We start from the raw sequence: 14,567 nt of genomic DNA, 5'->3' as shown, positions 1-14,567 counted from the left end.
ACGGCCGCCCTTTACCGCCACCTGTAAGAGGCAGCGCCATAATGACACGAAGTGTCTGGGCCGGCAGCCGGGTGCCCAGTGGTTTTCTCCACTTGAAGACGCCGGAATCTGTGAAGTGGCTGGCACTCGGAGAAACAGGGAGACAGCTGGGGACACCACACGTAGAGGGCGGGAGGCGCGAGAAGGAGGCGCGCCAGACGGAGGGTCCTTCCTTTCTCGTTAGCTCCGCTCGGTGGCTCCTTTTCCATTCCCACAGCCGCGAGGAGGAACCTGCCGAGCCTTTGGTGCGGCTTGTTTCCTGCCTGATAAAGAGCCCGCTGCCATTTGGATTCGACGGATTTCTGAATCACTCGAGGGCCTGGCGATCCGCAGGAGGGTGGGGACCGGGGGCTCTGGGGTGGGACCCGCAGTCCGGCGACATCCGACCCGCGTAACACCCCCTCGAGTCTGGGAACCCCGCCTGCGGATGTGATGCGGAGCCGCGAAGACACCTGCGCTCCGGTGCGTGCCGCACTCGTGCAGCTCCGGGTGGCGAACGGGGTGAAGTGGGGGCGAGGGCGAGAGGAAGTCGAGGCGCCGGAGCGTCAGGAACGCTTCCTTAGCTTCCCCTGCACTTTGGAGGCTGTCCCGAGGGAGGCCAGCGGGCGGTGCACGGCGGGCTTCCAGTTTCTCCTGGCACAGCTGGAAGTCGGGAGCTCTGCGCCCCCCAAGGGCGGGTACCCGGCGGTCCCAAGTGCCCGCGAGAGGCCCGCGGCGCCCAGGACCGCGTGGCGCACTCGGAGCGCGCCAAGTCGCGCACCGGCAAAGAGAAACGCTGACGGGCCCGGGGGCTGCTCGGCTGGGGCGAAGAGGAAACGCGGCCCCGGAGCGCCTTTCGTTTTAAGGAGGCTTACTTCTGGAAAGGGACAGGGAACTGTCAATCAGCGAGGGAGGGAGCGCACCGGCGCTGGGTGATGTCAGCGGATCAGCTGCTCGATAACAAAGAGGGGGTATTACAGGAGAAAGTTGCAGCGGCGGCAGCGGCCACGGCGGCACCTCGGAGCCTCGGAGGCGAGGGGCAAGTGGGCGAAGGGAGGGGGGACGGCTGTTGCCGCAGCAGCTGAAGGCCAAGGAATTGAAAGGGCTGTAGGGGGAGGCAGTGCGAGCCAACCCCGACTGCTCCTCCTCTTCCTCCTCCTCCTTCAAACTCGCAGGGCTCAGCCCCAGCGCTCGCTCAGCCGCCGGGAGCACCCGGAGGGACGGGAGGTAGCCGCGCGGCCCGGAGCTGGGCAGGGTCCCCAGCCGCCATGGATAGCGACGACGAGATGGTGGAGGAGGCGGTGGAAGGTACAAGCCTTTCTCCAGGGTCGGGGGAGGAGGCGCCGAGGGCCCGGAGCGCGGAAGGAGTGGCGGGCTGCGACCGGCGCGGCGCCGGGCCCCGCGGCCGCTACTGTCCCCTACGTGGGTGGCCGGCTGCCCGGCTCCGGCGGGGGCCGGACAGCCACCGTCACGCCGCCGGGAGAGCGCACTGCGCGGCGGGGCGCAGGCCGGGAGTGGGGTTCCGCCAAGCCCGGGGCCCCGAGAAAGCACGGCTGGCTGCTCCATCCCGCCCGGCCACAGCCTGCATCCGCCCTCGGAGTTGCGAAACCTGCCCCGCACTCTGGCCTTTCCCCTTTCGGGGATGGAGGGTGGGTGTGCTCAGCTGGGCAGCCCCTTGGGGCTGGCGATCTCTGCGGAGCAATCCCCCAGCCCAGAATTGGCAACCCCGACCCCCTCTCCGGCTGCCAGCCCTATCCTTCCGCTCGCCGCCGCTGCGCCCCGCGGCGACCGCCGCTGCGTCCGGGTTGGTCCCCCGGCGCAGCGCTCGGGGCTGAACCAGGCACGTGGCAGCCGCGGCCCGGGCGGCCGCTCCTCCGAAAGGATGAAATCATTGCAGGGCAGTGGACATCGCTGCCGAGCCGGGGCTCGAACGCGCACGGTCCCGGAGGCGGGTGGCCCCCCCACTCCTGCCCCCGAGCCAACTCAGTCAAACCGTCCCCTCCCCCTTCCTGCTCCCGAGCCGGGGTGCCGCCGCCGCCACGCTGTGCAGTCGCGCCGCAAGCCCGCACCGAAATTGCTGGGTGACACTTAACTTTCTGAATTCCATGCAGTTGGCTGTGGGTGATATCACCGCCTTGGTGTCGTGTTTCTCCGCCCCTTCTCTTCTAGCGCCCCTCCCCCGACTTTTCTCGCCACTTTGTTTTGCTGAGTTTCTCCACCTCTTTTTTGCTAGTTCTAAAAAAACGATGCAGGGACGTTATACAATCTCGTTGTTTGTATCATGAGACGTTATGATTTTGTAACAGTGAATATTGAAAAATACTCTTTAGCGTATTTATTTATTTGGTTCTGCCACATACAGTACATCGTGATGTTTTGCAATGCTGTGTGGTATTATTCCAGAATGTTTTAAACCAAGCATGTAAGTAAATAATTTTTAGCCGTTGGTTGAATCTGGTTTCCATCCAATTTGTAAAAACAAGTTCTCACAAACGATAAAGAAAAAGTGGCAACACTATACAAATGCATGAGGATACCTAGTTATTGTTACATCGGGAGAAATCAATTTTAATGTTTTCGTAAACATAACTCCTTTTGCAGTGCTCCTGAAGTCCTAGGGTGAGATTAAACAGAATTAGTTCTGAAATCTCTAAAAGGTATACAATCTAATGTAAATATTAAAATTTATTATTTCTTCATGTATCTTCAAAGCCGATTAAAAAGTGTGTCAGGTGTTTTTTTAACTTCAGAAAATTTTCACAATGTTGTGTACTCACCGAGCTTTTTGTCTCTCTAATAAATAAAGCCAATGTTGGGGCTTATTGGGCCCCAAAGACATTAATCGAGTTGATCCACAGGAAGCCTTAGAATTTAAAAGTAATTAATTTCTTATGCCCCCATGTTATGAAAGATAAAGGAAAAATGCTCTTCCCAAATGGTTAGAGCTTGCTCTCATTCTTCAAAGTTTACTTTTACTTGTAAAAATTTAATATAAACCCTTGATCTCGGGTAGTACTGTCCATGTTGGACCACCTTCCCCTTTGAAGCTGTTTAAAAACATAAGGTCCAATTGTCCATGGTCCACAGGCTCCTTTGCAGAATGTGAACAAGAAATATATCAGTGTTGTTTGTGAGACTGCCCACTGGCTTAGAAACAGGGGAGTTTCTTTATATAAACAGGGAAGGTTTTGTTGTATAGGGTGACCATATACATTATTGTCCAAAATCAGAACCCCCTTGAGGATTAGAGGGGGTACTATTAATAATCATGCTGGGACAACTGGCTTAAGACTTGAAAGTCTGGAGCAATCTGGGACACATGGTCACTCAGTTGTACCTAGCAGTAAACAATTGGAGTCACACAGAATCTTTGAAAGCCCCTGGAAGCATCTCAGGCTCTAACTTGCACAGTGCCTGGAGCATGTTCTGAACATGCAGTAAACTGCACTGAAGCATGGGCTTTTCCCCAGCCATTCTTGGCCTTCTTAGTGCTGTTTGCAACAGTCTTCACTTAACATCTAACACTTCCATGGGGACTGCTATAAACTGCTTACGATCTTTCCCCAAAGGGAAGCAAGTCTGAGTATTGTGGTGTTTCAGTACCAACTAATCTACCTCTCTCCATAAACAGAGCCTCTGTTCTCAGTAGTTTCATTGTCATAGCTATTATTGCCATTGCTGTAATTGCATAGTTCTTATTATGTGCAGGCTCTGTGCTAAGTGTTTCACAGACATTATTCATTGACTTATGAGGCGGGTTACTAATATTATCCTAATTTTACAGAGACAGGAATTTAGGCATAGAGAGGTTAAGAACTAATCCAAGGATTCTCAGTGACGTGGAAAGACAGGCTTGAACTTAGAGAACCTCCCTCCAACATACCAAACTGTCTCCCTGTATATTTCTTTTTAATGAGTCAAGTATGTAACATACTTGGTAACTGAGTTTGGAAGTAACAGTTAAATATTATGTCAATAACATTATCAGTGTAACTCATTAGAAGTTTGTTCTGAAAGAGTTCAGTGACTTTCAGAAACATGAATTTGGGGAAAGAGAATTTAACTTACAGCCTCTGCAACAGACATGCTTTTTCCTCTTTTTCTTCCTCCTTAGAAATTTACTCTGGGGAAGAAATTGTTCTCTTTAGGATTTGAGTTTAAATGTCTTGTACATCGTATACATTTTGGTTCTCTGTCAGGGTGGAACTGGAGCTGGAGTGAAGTTCTGAACTCGGGGTGGATGAATCCCAGAGGGGGAGTGGGTGGTGGAGGGTGTGTCTGCCCGGAGTGTTCTGTGTACAGTGTCTGCCGTGCTCGGAAGGCAGCAGGCCCGGGGCCTCGGAGGGCCTCAGAGCTCCACCTGAGCTCTGCTGTGGCTTTTGAAAAACACTTTGAGGCCCATTGATTCAGTGCAGAGTGATGTTTACCTTTCCGATGTTTTTCTTCAGGGCCTTCGGAAATAGAAACATTTATTACTGTATCTATTTCTTTGTCTACCTGTAGATACAAAGATGAATATGATGTGGTCCCTGATATAATTTCAAATAAATACATCATATATACACAGATGGATTGTGGTGCTTGAGAGGAAGTAAAAATTACTTCCAGCTTGGAGAAGTCCACGGGGAAAGATTTCCCAGAAGAGGTGGCATCGAGTTGAGTGGAGTTGAGATGGGAGCTTTGTGAGTAGAGACGTAGAGGTGTGCAATTATGCAGGCCCACCCAGGGAATAATCATGCGGTTCTACGGCAACACAGGGTTTGGGAGCAGAAAAGTGGGGGTCAGACAGGGAAAGGCGGCCGGGTCACAGGCTGAGCGCGTGGACTGTATACTGGCAGCCACAGAAGCTGTGGCAGCTCTTTCAAGCAGGAAATGACAGGGGCAGAGCTCTGCTCTGGCCAGATGAACAGGCAGTGGTGAGCAGGGCAGGCAGAGGGGCTGAAAGAGCAGGTGAGGTGGTCACCTCAAAGGCCCTTTGCAATAGTTCAGATGTGCGGATGTGAGGGCATAAAAAAACAGAAAGGCCTGGAAACGTGTAGGAGACACTGAGGAAGAATGCTCGAGAAGGGGAAATATCAGAATCCCCAGAACATGGGCCCAGACTGAAACCAGCAGCTCAGTGTTCCACTCTCTCAACCCCCTCAAAATATTAAAAATACTTTTTTATTAACAGTCCCCCTAATATCATATCCTGCCTAAGTGTCCTGGTAGCACCCTTTCTGTGTGGGCCACACATTAAAATTATGACCCTCACAACTAACAGTTGAGCTCTTGCAAAGAATTAATCTTAAAAATCAAATTATGTTTTTAACAGGCAGTATAAATGCATCATCATGAGGGCATATTCTTTGCATTAAACGGAATAAGCTTGCCTTTTATTATTATTATTATTTTTTGGCAGTGTTCTAGTCTACAAAACCAGCTGCGCGTGTAAGGGTCTCTGGTTTATGAGGGAAACACGCACACCCCACTCTCAGATCTCTTGTGAGTAAGCCCGAGGCAGTTAGCTGCTGAGTGTCTGATCCGGAAGGAATTTACTTTGCTGAGACAGACATCGCTGGCTGCACAGGATACAGGCCTGGCTCTTATCAGGTTAAGGAAAAAGCTAGCTCAGAAGTAACCACAGGGGAAAAATTTAAATTTCTATCTGTTTAGTAAATAATGGTCTTTAGAACAAAGTAAAAAAGTAGACTTGTGAACTGATACTTTTTTTTCCCCCTTTCTCTAACTTGTATAAATATTTTAAATCATGCTGCAGACAGATACATGGTACATTGGCTGGAACAGTATTATAAACACAGAGCAGTCATTCAAGTGAATTTTCCCTGTTGTCTGGGCCTGGTGTTCACCCTCTGTTTAGTGGAGACTCGCCCGGAAGGCTGTTGGCTGACTTGGCGCATCTTACAGATTGACCTCAAGGGAGCAAAGAGGACTGATGTTTCTCTTGGAGTTAGGTAACACTTGGGAGGGGTAGGAATTTGCAACCAGGATATGCTGTTGAAAATCTTGGTGGTTCTATGAGAGTTATCTTAACGACAAAGTTTTCCTCCACTTCTCTACCAGGAGCCTGGGGATTTCTACCTTTTTTAGAGGTTACCTTCTTCCACCATGCACAAGGAAGGAAAGGTGTTCAGCAAGTTTGACCTTATTGAGAAAGGGAATTAAAGGATCGGGGGAAGGGGCTTTGGTTAATGTGTCTCTTGGGCAAATCACTGGCGTCCTCATCTGTAAGATGAGAGTATGGGAGACTGTTTCGAGCTTGAAATTTGATAACAGGAAAGCACATACCCAGTGTCCGATGCATAGTAGGTTGGTAAATGTTTTTTTCTTCTCTATATAGTAGTACCCTCTGCATTGAATTGACTATTACTGACATGACAGAATATTACATGGTTTAATTGTTCAAGTATTGTACGATCTTATTGGCATTTGAAAAAGAGTTGTGCCAGAATCTCTTTTAATGCTAATGTTGAAAGATGTGAGAACCGAGCACCCCAATCTCTCTCTCTCTCCTTCGGTTCTGGTTCTTTGTTTGGAAAGTCTCTTTGTTGTTACTGCTTTGGTTGTGGCTGTTGTTTTACACACAAAGTTCTGCTAGAAGAACTACTCCGGGCTGTGAAATAGGCAGGGTTGAAGTCTTGAATGATCAAAACCCTTAATTTCTGGTTCCTTTAGTTGATCCTAAGGATGCAAAGAAAACAAAAGGAGCCAAGAAGGGGATCCTGAAGCTTTCTGAACTCTCTCTTGACAAACAACCTAAAAACCTTTAGAATGGCAGGGAGGGGTCACATGTCCAAGCACCTCCATCTAACCTCACGAGGTCACCTGAGGAAGGGCATCATTTAGTACCTCTCTTCTGTCTCTGCCTCCCCCAAGTGATTAAGAAGATGCTGGGCCTCCTCTTCGTTGTTGAAAAAGGCATCAAAACAAGTATCCTTTGTGGAGTGGGGTTGACATTTTTGTTGTCATCTCAATTGGGATCAGTACTGTCCTCCTAGTGCTTCTAGTGTATTATGTGACACTTTGAATTTTCTCTCTCTCTCTTTTTTTTTTTTTTTATGAAGTGGTGGGGTTAGTGAGGAGGGGAGTTTAATTTCCTTCTTTTTTTGAGACAAAGTCTCACTCTGTCGCCCCAGGTAGAGCGCAGTGGCATCATGATAGCTCACTGCAACCTCTAATTCCTGGGTTCCAGCAATTTTCCTGCCTCAGCCTCCTGAGTAGCTGGGACGACAGGTGTGCACCACGACACTTGGCTAATTTTTCTATTTTTAGTAGGGGGCGGTGCACTCTTGCTCAGGCTGGTCTTGAACTCCTGAGCTCAAGCAATCCTCTTGCCTCGGCCTTCCAGAGTGCTAGGATTACAGGCCTGAGCCATCTCGCCCAGCCTCAATTTTCTCTAATATCTAAATTCCATTGCTGAGGTTGCACCTTCATGGTTTTATTCAGAAATAGGACAGGGCTGAAGAAGGTGGAAATTAATTTACACTGGAAGTTTTTTTCCTTAGTGTTCAGGTTTGTTGTAATTTCCCTTGATCTAAAGTGGAATAACAAATTTTATCAACATTAATTTTTTAATGTCTGAAGTACGTGAACTGTTTTCTATGAGGAAAGCATTTTCAACAAATTAATAAATACTTTAGTATGAGGCTAAAGTGATTATTCAGATATTTATATCTAAATCAAAAGTAGGACACTAAATTCATAGGAATGTTAATTGCTAATTTTAACTTGAGCTCAACATTTCATAAAAGAAAGCTTTTAACTATACACTGAGTGGTTTTTTAATGAAAATAAAGTAAATTTAATTGATTTCAATGAGAGAAATGTCATCCGATATCTGGAAAATAATTGTCCAAATTATTTCATATTACTTGTGTCATTGAATTATGTCATATACAGTTGGTTTTTGAATGAGAAGAAAGAAATTATGGTCTAGTTCCCTCCTGACCAATAATTTTCTGAACCTAGTAGAAAAAGTTAATGTTAAAAGGAAGGGACCGGCCAGCCACTGGGGCTCACGCCTGTAATCCTGTACTTTGGGAGGCTGAGGAGGGTGGATTGCTTGAAGTCAGGAGTTCTAGACCAGCCTGAGCAAGAGCGAGACCCTGTCTCTACAAAAAGTAGAAAAATTAGCCAGTGTGGTGTCACACACCTATAGTCCAGCTACTAGGGAGGCTGAGGCAGGATCATTTGAGCCCAGGAGTTTGAGGTTGCAGTCAGCCATGAAGACACCACTGCACTCTAGTCAGGGTGACAGAGCGAGACCCTGTCTTACAAAACAAAACAAAACAAAACAAAACACCAAGCAAAAGAGGAAGGGACCTATATTGATTATGATGTACTTAAGTAGCCGTTTTAAGTAACTGTTCCGTGGCCTGTTAGGAATCGGGCTGCACAGGAGGTGATTGGAGGGTTAGCTTCATCTGTATTTATAGCCACACCTCGTTGCTCGCATCACTGCATAAGCTCTGCCTTCTGTCAGATCACGGGGGCATTAGATTCTCATAGGAGTGCGAATCCTACTGTAAACAGAGCTTGCCAGGGATCTAGGTTGTGCACTCCTTATGAAAATCTAATGCCTAATGATCTGAAATGGAGTTGAGGTGGTGATGCTAGTGCTGGGGAGCAGCTGCAAATACAGATTGTCATTAGCAGAGAAGTTTGACTGCACAATAAGTGGAATGGGCTTGAATCATCCAAAAACTATCTCCACCTGTCATTCCCCCAATCCATGGAAAAATTGTCTTCCATGAAACCAGTCGCTGGTGCCAAAAATGTTGGGGATCGCTGTTCTAGGTGACCCATTCTATACAGAGCCAGATGTAGCAATAAAACATTGTATCTGTTTGCTATTCTTTTATGTTTATGTAATTAATAATGCAAATAAAGAGCATATTTATTCTTTATAAGAGTGCTTATCTACCATCTCTTTCAAGGGCTAACATTCTTTTATTTTGCTGGAAGAAATCATTTTAGGAGACTAAAGCTTTCATTGCGGTGGTATGTTTTGTGTTTTCTTTTATGTCTGTGAGCCATCTGGAAGCCACATGTCAGTGTTTAATGTCTCTGCATTGGACACAGTGTTTAGTGTTTTCATACCTTTTCATCCATGACCCAGGTTGTTAACCCAGGAAAAAGCCAGTAGAATAACTACTGCCTTCACTTTCACCCACCTCTGCAAAACCACTTCCCCAGAATGACTGGGGAGACACCAATGAGGTGATTCCGGGGTTTTGTGAAATGTGTAGATAGTAATAAAGAATTTAAACATTGACTATAAACATAGATATTAGAATATACTAGTCTGTGACCCAGGAAGAACCAGTGATTTAAAGATCAGTGTGATAACTGCTACTGGTGTTCAGAATCACTACTTACATGGCCATGTGGATACTTCTGACTCCATTTAAAATACAAGCCTTCTGACACACAGTGGTAGAGGGCATATGATAAGGGGACTGGTAAACATTCAAAGCTGAAAGATTTTTTAAGGTATAGCAGTAAGTTTAAGGTTAAGCTTAAATTTAAGCTAAGAAGGACTCCGAGTTTATGTGTTTGTACAATGAGTTGTATAAATATTAGGACAGTTTTAGAGATATGGCTATGCCTCTCGTTGTTTGAGTGTCACAGATAACTGTGGGGTTTTCAGACTGGCTAGCAGGCTCCCACATCATACCATAGAATGATATACAAAATCATATTGCACACTTAGTGTTCTAGAATTAGACAATTTATGGCAAAGACAGTGTATCTGGCAACAGACTATAAAACAGTGGGATCTCAATAACATTTCAGTTAAGCGTGAGAGATGGGGGCATCCATTCCAAATATGAGAAGGACTGTGTGGGGAAGAACTTGGTAAATTGTCACATGCACTGCAGATGACAATACTGATAATAACTCTCAGTCCTGGGTAAAATGCAAGCTTATTTACAGCTCGTATTCTGAAATGTGCCTAAGTCCCTCTGTTGTGGACTGGTCAGCTCACAAAGTGTACATAGCAGTCAAGCTGATACTGCCGACGCAGGTGAGGTGAGAAACCTGGCATCTTTGCTGTCCTCTCATGCAGGGGACGGGACGCTTGGCAGCTCTGGGGGACTTGCCTGCAAGCATCTGAGAGCTGACGTGTCGGTGGGGAGCCCTGATGATGTTAAGGCTTGCCTTGTGGTCCCCTTTCTCCAGGGCACCTGGATGACGACGGATTGCCGCACGGGCTCTGCACGGTCACCTACTCCTCCACAGACAGATTTGAGGGCAACTTTGTTCATGGAGAAAAGAACGGACGGGGGAAGTTCTTCTTCTTTGATGGCAGGTAGCACTCACAGTTTTGTTTTGTTCTTTGCGGGTCCCAAATTATCTTATGTGAAGGAATGAAACAAGTGAAAGAATTTAAGTGGAAGTTTTTGTACAACTTACATACAAAAGGTAAAATTAACTCCAACCGATGTGCATTGCTTTGGTGACTGGGGAAGTCACCCCATGGCTGTCCCCACAGCCTAAGGCTTAGCTCTCGTCATCACTGTTTCCCAGGGTGTGCCTGTCCGAGAGATACTCTGCCATGCCCCAACTTGCGTAAGGTGACTACATGGTCGCCCAATTGTTTGATGGATTTCACCTGTTCATTCAGTTCATTCGGGTAATGCATCTCAATGAAGTCACACAAGTGGAGATAGATTTTGTCGGTGGCCAGTTTGTGCAGTTTTGGTAGTGACTGATTCACGCTTTTTTCCAAGTGTAACGCATACCCCATCGCATTCAGCCTGCTCTCCCAGTCAGCACGGTCTGCTTTCTTGATATCCTCAAGGAAGATTCAGTCACTTTGTTGGTTCGTCAGTTTCATCAGTTTCTCAGCATGTTCCCTCTCCTCATGAGACTGATGAAGAAAATATTTGGCAAAGTCCTTCAAAGCCACTTTAAATAGTAAGACATGCACAAGTAGACATAGGAGGATAGTGCTCTAGACTCACAGTTTTTTAAATGCTTGTCTTTGGGATAATTGGTCTCTCTCTTTTTTTTTTTTTTTTTTTTTCTTTTGAGACAGAGTCTCACTCTGTCTCCCAGGCTGGAGTGCAGTGGCACAATCGTAGCTCACTGCAGCCCTGAACTCCTGGGCTCAAGCGATCCACCCACCTCAACCTACAGAATAGTTGGGACTACAGGCATGTGTCACCCCACCTGGCTAATTAGAAAAAATTTTTTTATTTGTAGAGATGAGGTCTCCCTATGTTGCCCAGGCTGGTCTCGAACTCCTGGCCTCAAATGATCCTCCCCCCTCAGTCTCCCAAAGTGCTAGGATTACAGGCATGAGCCACTGTGCCTGGGCTTTTTGTGTGGCACCTTAACACTGAGGTCAGGACTAGTATCTTTCGTGATCCACCTCTAGTTAAAATATTTTTCACATCACGGTTCCTTTTACTTTGCTTTCGCCTCCTGTCTGAGAACGATGCTGTGAGGCAGTGACTCCTTGCCCTTGTGATGGGTAGGAATGACTCTAGGGTTGTTTTCTTTCAAGAAGAGATAGGCATGCACTGGCCCAGCTCGCCAACAATGACTTTGAAACCATGTCGGTTTCAGAAGCAAAGAGTGACCATGGGGATTTGTTAAGTCTTTAGAGGAACTCAGAGCCGTGGAAGAACCAGCTGTTTTCAGACCAGTTGATTGGATAATACAGAAACAGACTTCGCTACAGCAGGTTATAGGATTCTGTGGGATATAGCACCCCTTACTAAACCCCTGACATTGGTAATAGGCCAAAGCTTCCTAGACCTGGGAATTCCTTTGGGAAAGGAAAGGTCTAAGCTGGCAGCTGACAGGTGATTGCAGGGACTGGCGTGTGACCCACAATTCCTTTCCTGTAGGCAAAGTTTTTAAAGATGGTAACAGTTCCTCGGGCTCTCAATTATCTGATGTGAAGAGGGCTAAGGAAAGCAATAAAAACTCATCGTAGAATTTTTGTAAATTTGTAAATTTTCATTTTAATTATAATGCTAACTTTCTCTTTCCCACTGGCCCCGACCCCTCACCACAGTAAAGCAGAGCTTTACTTACAAACTGTAAATCTTAAATTGTCAGATATTTGACTTCCTTTCTTTTGCCCTGCTGGGTACTGAGTCCCCGCGTCCCAGCCTCTTCCCGGGTGGTGGAGGTGCTTTTCTCACTCATGGTCCCTTTACCTTTCCAGAGAGAAACTTTTTCTGCCCCATTTCCATGGCAGTTTTTTTATAGCTCTTTTTCTGGAAGCTGTCACTTTTGTCACTTTTTACCTCATGCTGCAATTATTCTTTTATTCATTCAACAAATACCTATTTATGTAAATATCTCGTGTCTCCTTCATCCCCAAGGACAGAGGTTTCCTTGAGGGCAGAATCTGTTTTAATTACTTATTTTATGCCTCATAGCACTTTCCCTTAATTTGATACTTAAAAAAAAAGTCCTTGCTGAGTGGGATTGGGAGCTGCAAGAGAGGGTAGAATTCACCCAGAGCACCCCACTCCCCCACTTGTTCATGCTTTAAACCCTGAAGATGATAGCCAGTAATGGATAGGCTATTTGGGGAAACGGTCCAGCAGATCTGGTTGAGTTTGGTGTTGGGAACCTGCTTGCTTCACAGACCCGATACACAGAATATTGATGGGTAGACTGGGCTTCTGAACCAGAGTGCCAAGGATGAGCTACATGTCAGCCCAGGACACCCATCCCCTCAGGCCTAGCGGTAGGGTAGCCGAGCGGGCTCTGAGACTTCCTCAGCACCTCCCTTCCCATGTCAGGCTAGTCACTTTGAGCCCCAAGCAGCTTCATCCACTTACCCAAGTGTGTCATACAAATGCAGTCATTTGCATGTGTGTCCTGACATGAAAACGCTAAAGCACCAGGTCAGGCTGAAGTACCGGCCTTAGAACTATCTTTAGGCTAGAAATAAATTCATTAACTTTTTTTCCCCCTTTGGAGGCATGAATTCACTAATTTTTATACCTACCACTCAAACACCTGTACAGACATCAGTCAAAGGGTAGGATCAAAGAATGACAATGTTAGTGAGGACCTCAAGAGATCATGTTGGTTAGTCTTCAGATGGGTGGGGGCTAGTACCTCGAGAGGAGAACGTCAGTGTCATTGCTTTAATGCAGTGAGGAAGCAGTATGGTGACAGGATCTCAAAAGTCGTCGTCACCTTTCTTGAGCCCAATAGTCACCATGTTATGAGACATCTGCTAAAGGGATTTGCTGTAAAAATTAGTGAGACAGTCTTAGGACTGAAAAAAGGCTGGAGAATCCATTAAATGTTTCTAAAGGAAGTGTGGGTTTGGTTATGGAGAAGTTGGTTGTTTCCCGGTGAAGCACCCTTTATTTATATTTGTCCATTAATTTTTCTCCCTGTTACCACCCCCCAGTTTTTAGGGTCTGATGTGTTAGGTAAATTAAGTGGGAACGCTTTGCCTTTCCTGCCTGTCAGGAACCTTTGGTCTGGAAAAATTCCACCCCACCCCCCAAGGTTTTGAAATAACAGGTGAGGAAACAAAAACTTTCTGTTAAAGAAAGTTGTTCAAACCTGTACTGCTGGTTTATGTCCCCATGGAAGGGTTCCAGTTCATTTGCAATTAGAGTTTAGAAAGAGAGAAGGAAAATCACAAAGTGTAGTAACAGAAGATTTGGCCTGGTGCATTCTAATCTTATATGAAATCTGAACCCAGGCATATGTTTTATGAGAAGGATTCAAACGAATGTGAACTGCTATCAAGAAAATTCTGGAATCAGTTTTTCTTTTGACATAGAAAATGATAAACCTGAGTAAGAATTTCAAATATCCAGATTACCAGGAGAAATGGCTCTGTTAAATTTTTAACCGATTTCCTAGATAGAAGCAGAATATTTGATTTTATTTTTAAATTGCAAATATAGCAAATGCTTGGTGGAATGAAAAACTTCAAGAAATACAGCAATGTAAAAAGTGAAAGTGCTCCTTTTTTTATAACCCTCACCCCATGTTGTAGAAGTAACCACTGTCGGCAGAGAATTTGAGCATCTTAATTAAATACATTCAAGGTAAAACACAGAGATAGCTATCTATTTCTACATTTTCTTTTGTTTTTAATTGACACATAGTAATTGTACATATTTATGGGGTACAGTGTGATGTTTCTATACATATATACCTTGTGCAATGATCAAATTAGTGTAATTAGCATATTCATCACCTCAAACACTTGATATTTCTTTGGGGTGACAACATTTAAAATCCTCTCTTCTAGCTACTTTGAAATATATAGTATATTATTGTTGACTTTACTCACCCCACTAGGCAATAGAACACCAGGACTTCTTCCTCTTGTATAACTGTAACGTTGTACCCATTGACCAACCTCTCCCATCCTCCCCTCCCCTCCCCTCTCTCCCCAGCCTCTGGTAATTCTACTCTCTACTTCTAGGAGATCAACTTTTAAGATTCCACATATGAGTGAGATCGTGTGGTATTTGTCCTTCTGTGTTTGGCTTCTTTCACTTAACATAATGTCCTCTGGGTCCATTCACGTTGTCACAAACGACAGGATT

At 45.9% G+C, this 14,567-nt stretch overlaps 1 protein-coding gene across 1 annotated transcript in view; it reads left to right on the top strand.

Annotated features, from left to right (window-relative positions):
• The first annotated feature begins 1,255 nt into the window (after positions 1-1,255).
• Positions 1,256-14,567, top strand: part of SETD7 (SET domain containing 7, histone lysine methyltransferase) — a 38,651-nt gene continuing 25,339 nt past the window's right edge. Inside the window, exons 1-2 of the mRNA XM_069493321.1 lie at positions 1,256-1,326; positions 10,201-10,330. Of these exons, the coding sequence (XP_069349422.1) occupies positions 1,287-1,326; positions 10,201-10,330 (170 nt within the window). The 5' untranslated portion in view covers positions 1,256-1,286. The remainder of the gene's footprint in view (positions 1,327-10,200; positions 10,331-14,567) is intronic.

The sequence above is a fragment of the Eulemur rufifrons genome, chromosome 18, assembly GCF_041146395.1.
Source record: "Eulemur rufifrons isolate Redbay chromosome 18, OSU_ERuf_1, whole genome shotgun sequence".
In the NCBI taxonomy this organism is placed as follows: Eukaryota; Metazoa; Chordata; class Mammalia; order Primates; family Lemuridae; genus Eulemur; species Eulemur rufifrons.
Note: the sequence above shows the minus strand (reverse complement) of the source record. Positions and strands in the feature narration are given on the sequence as shown.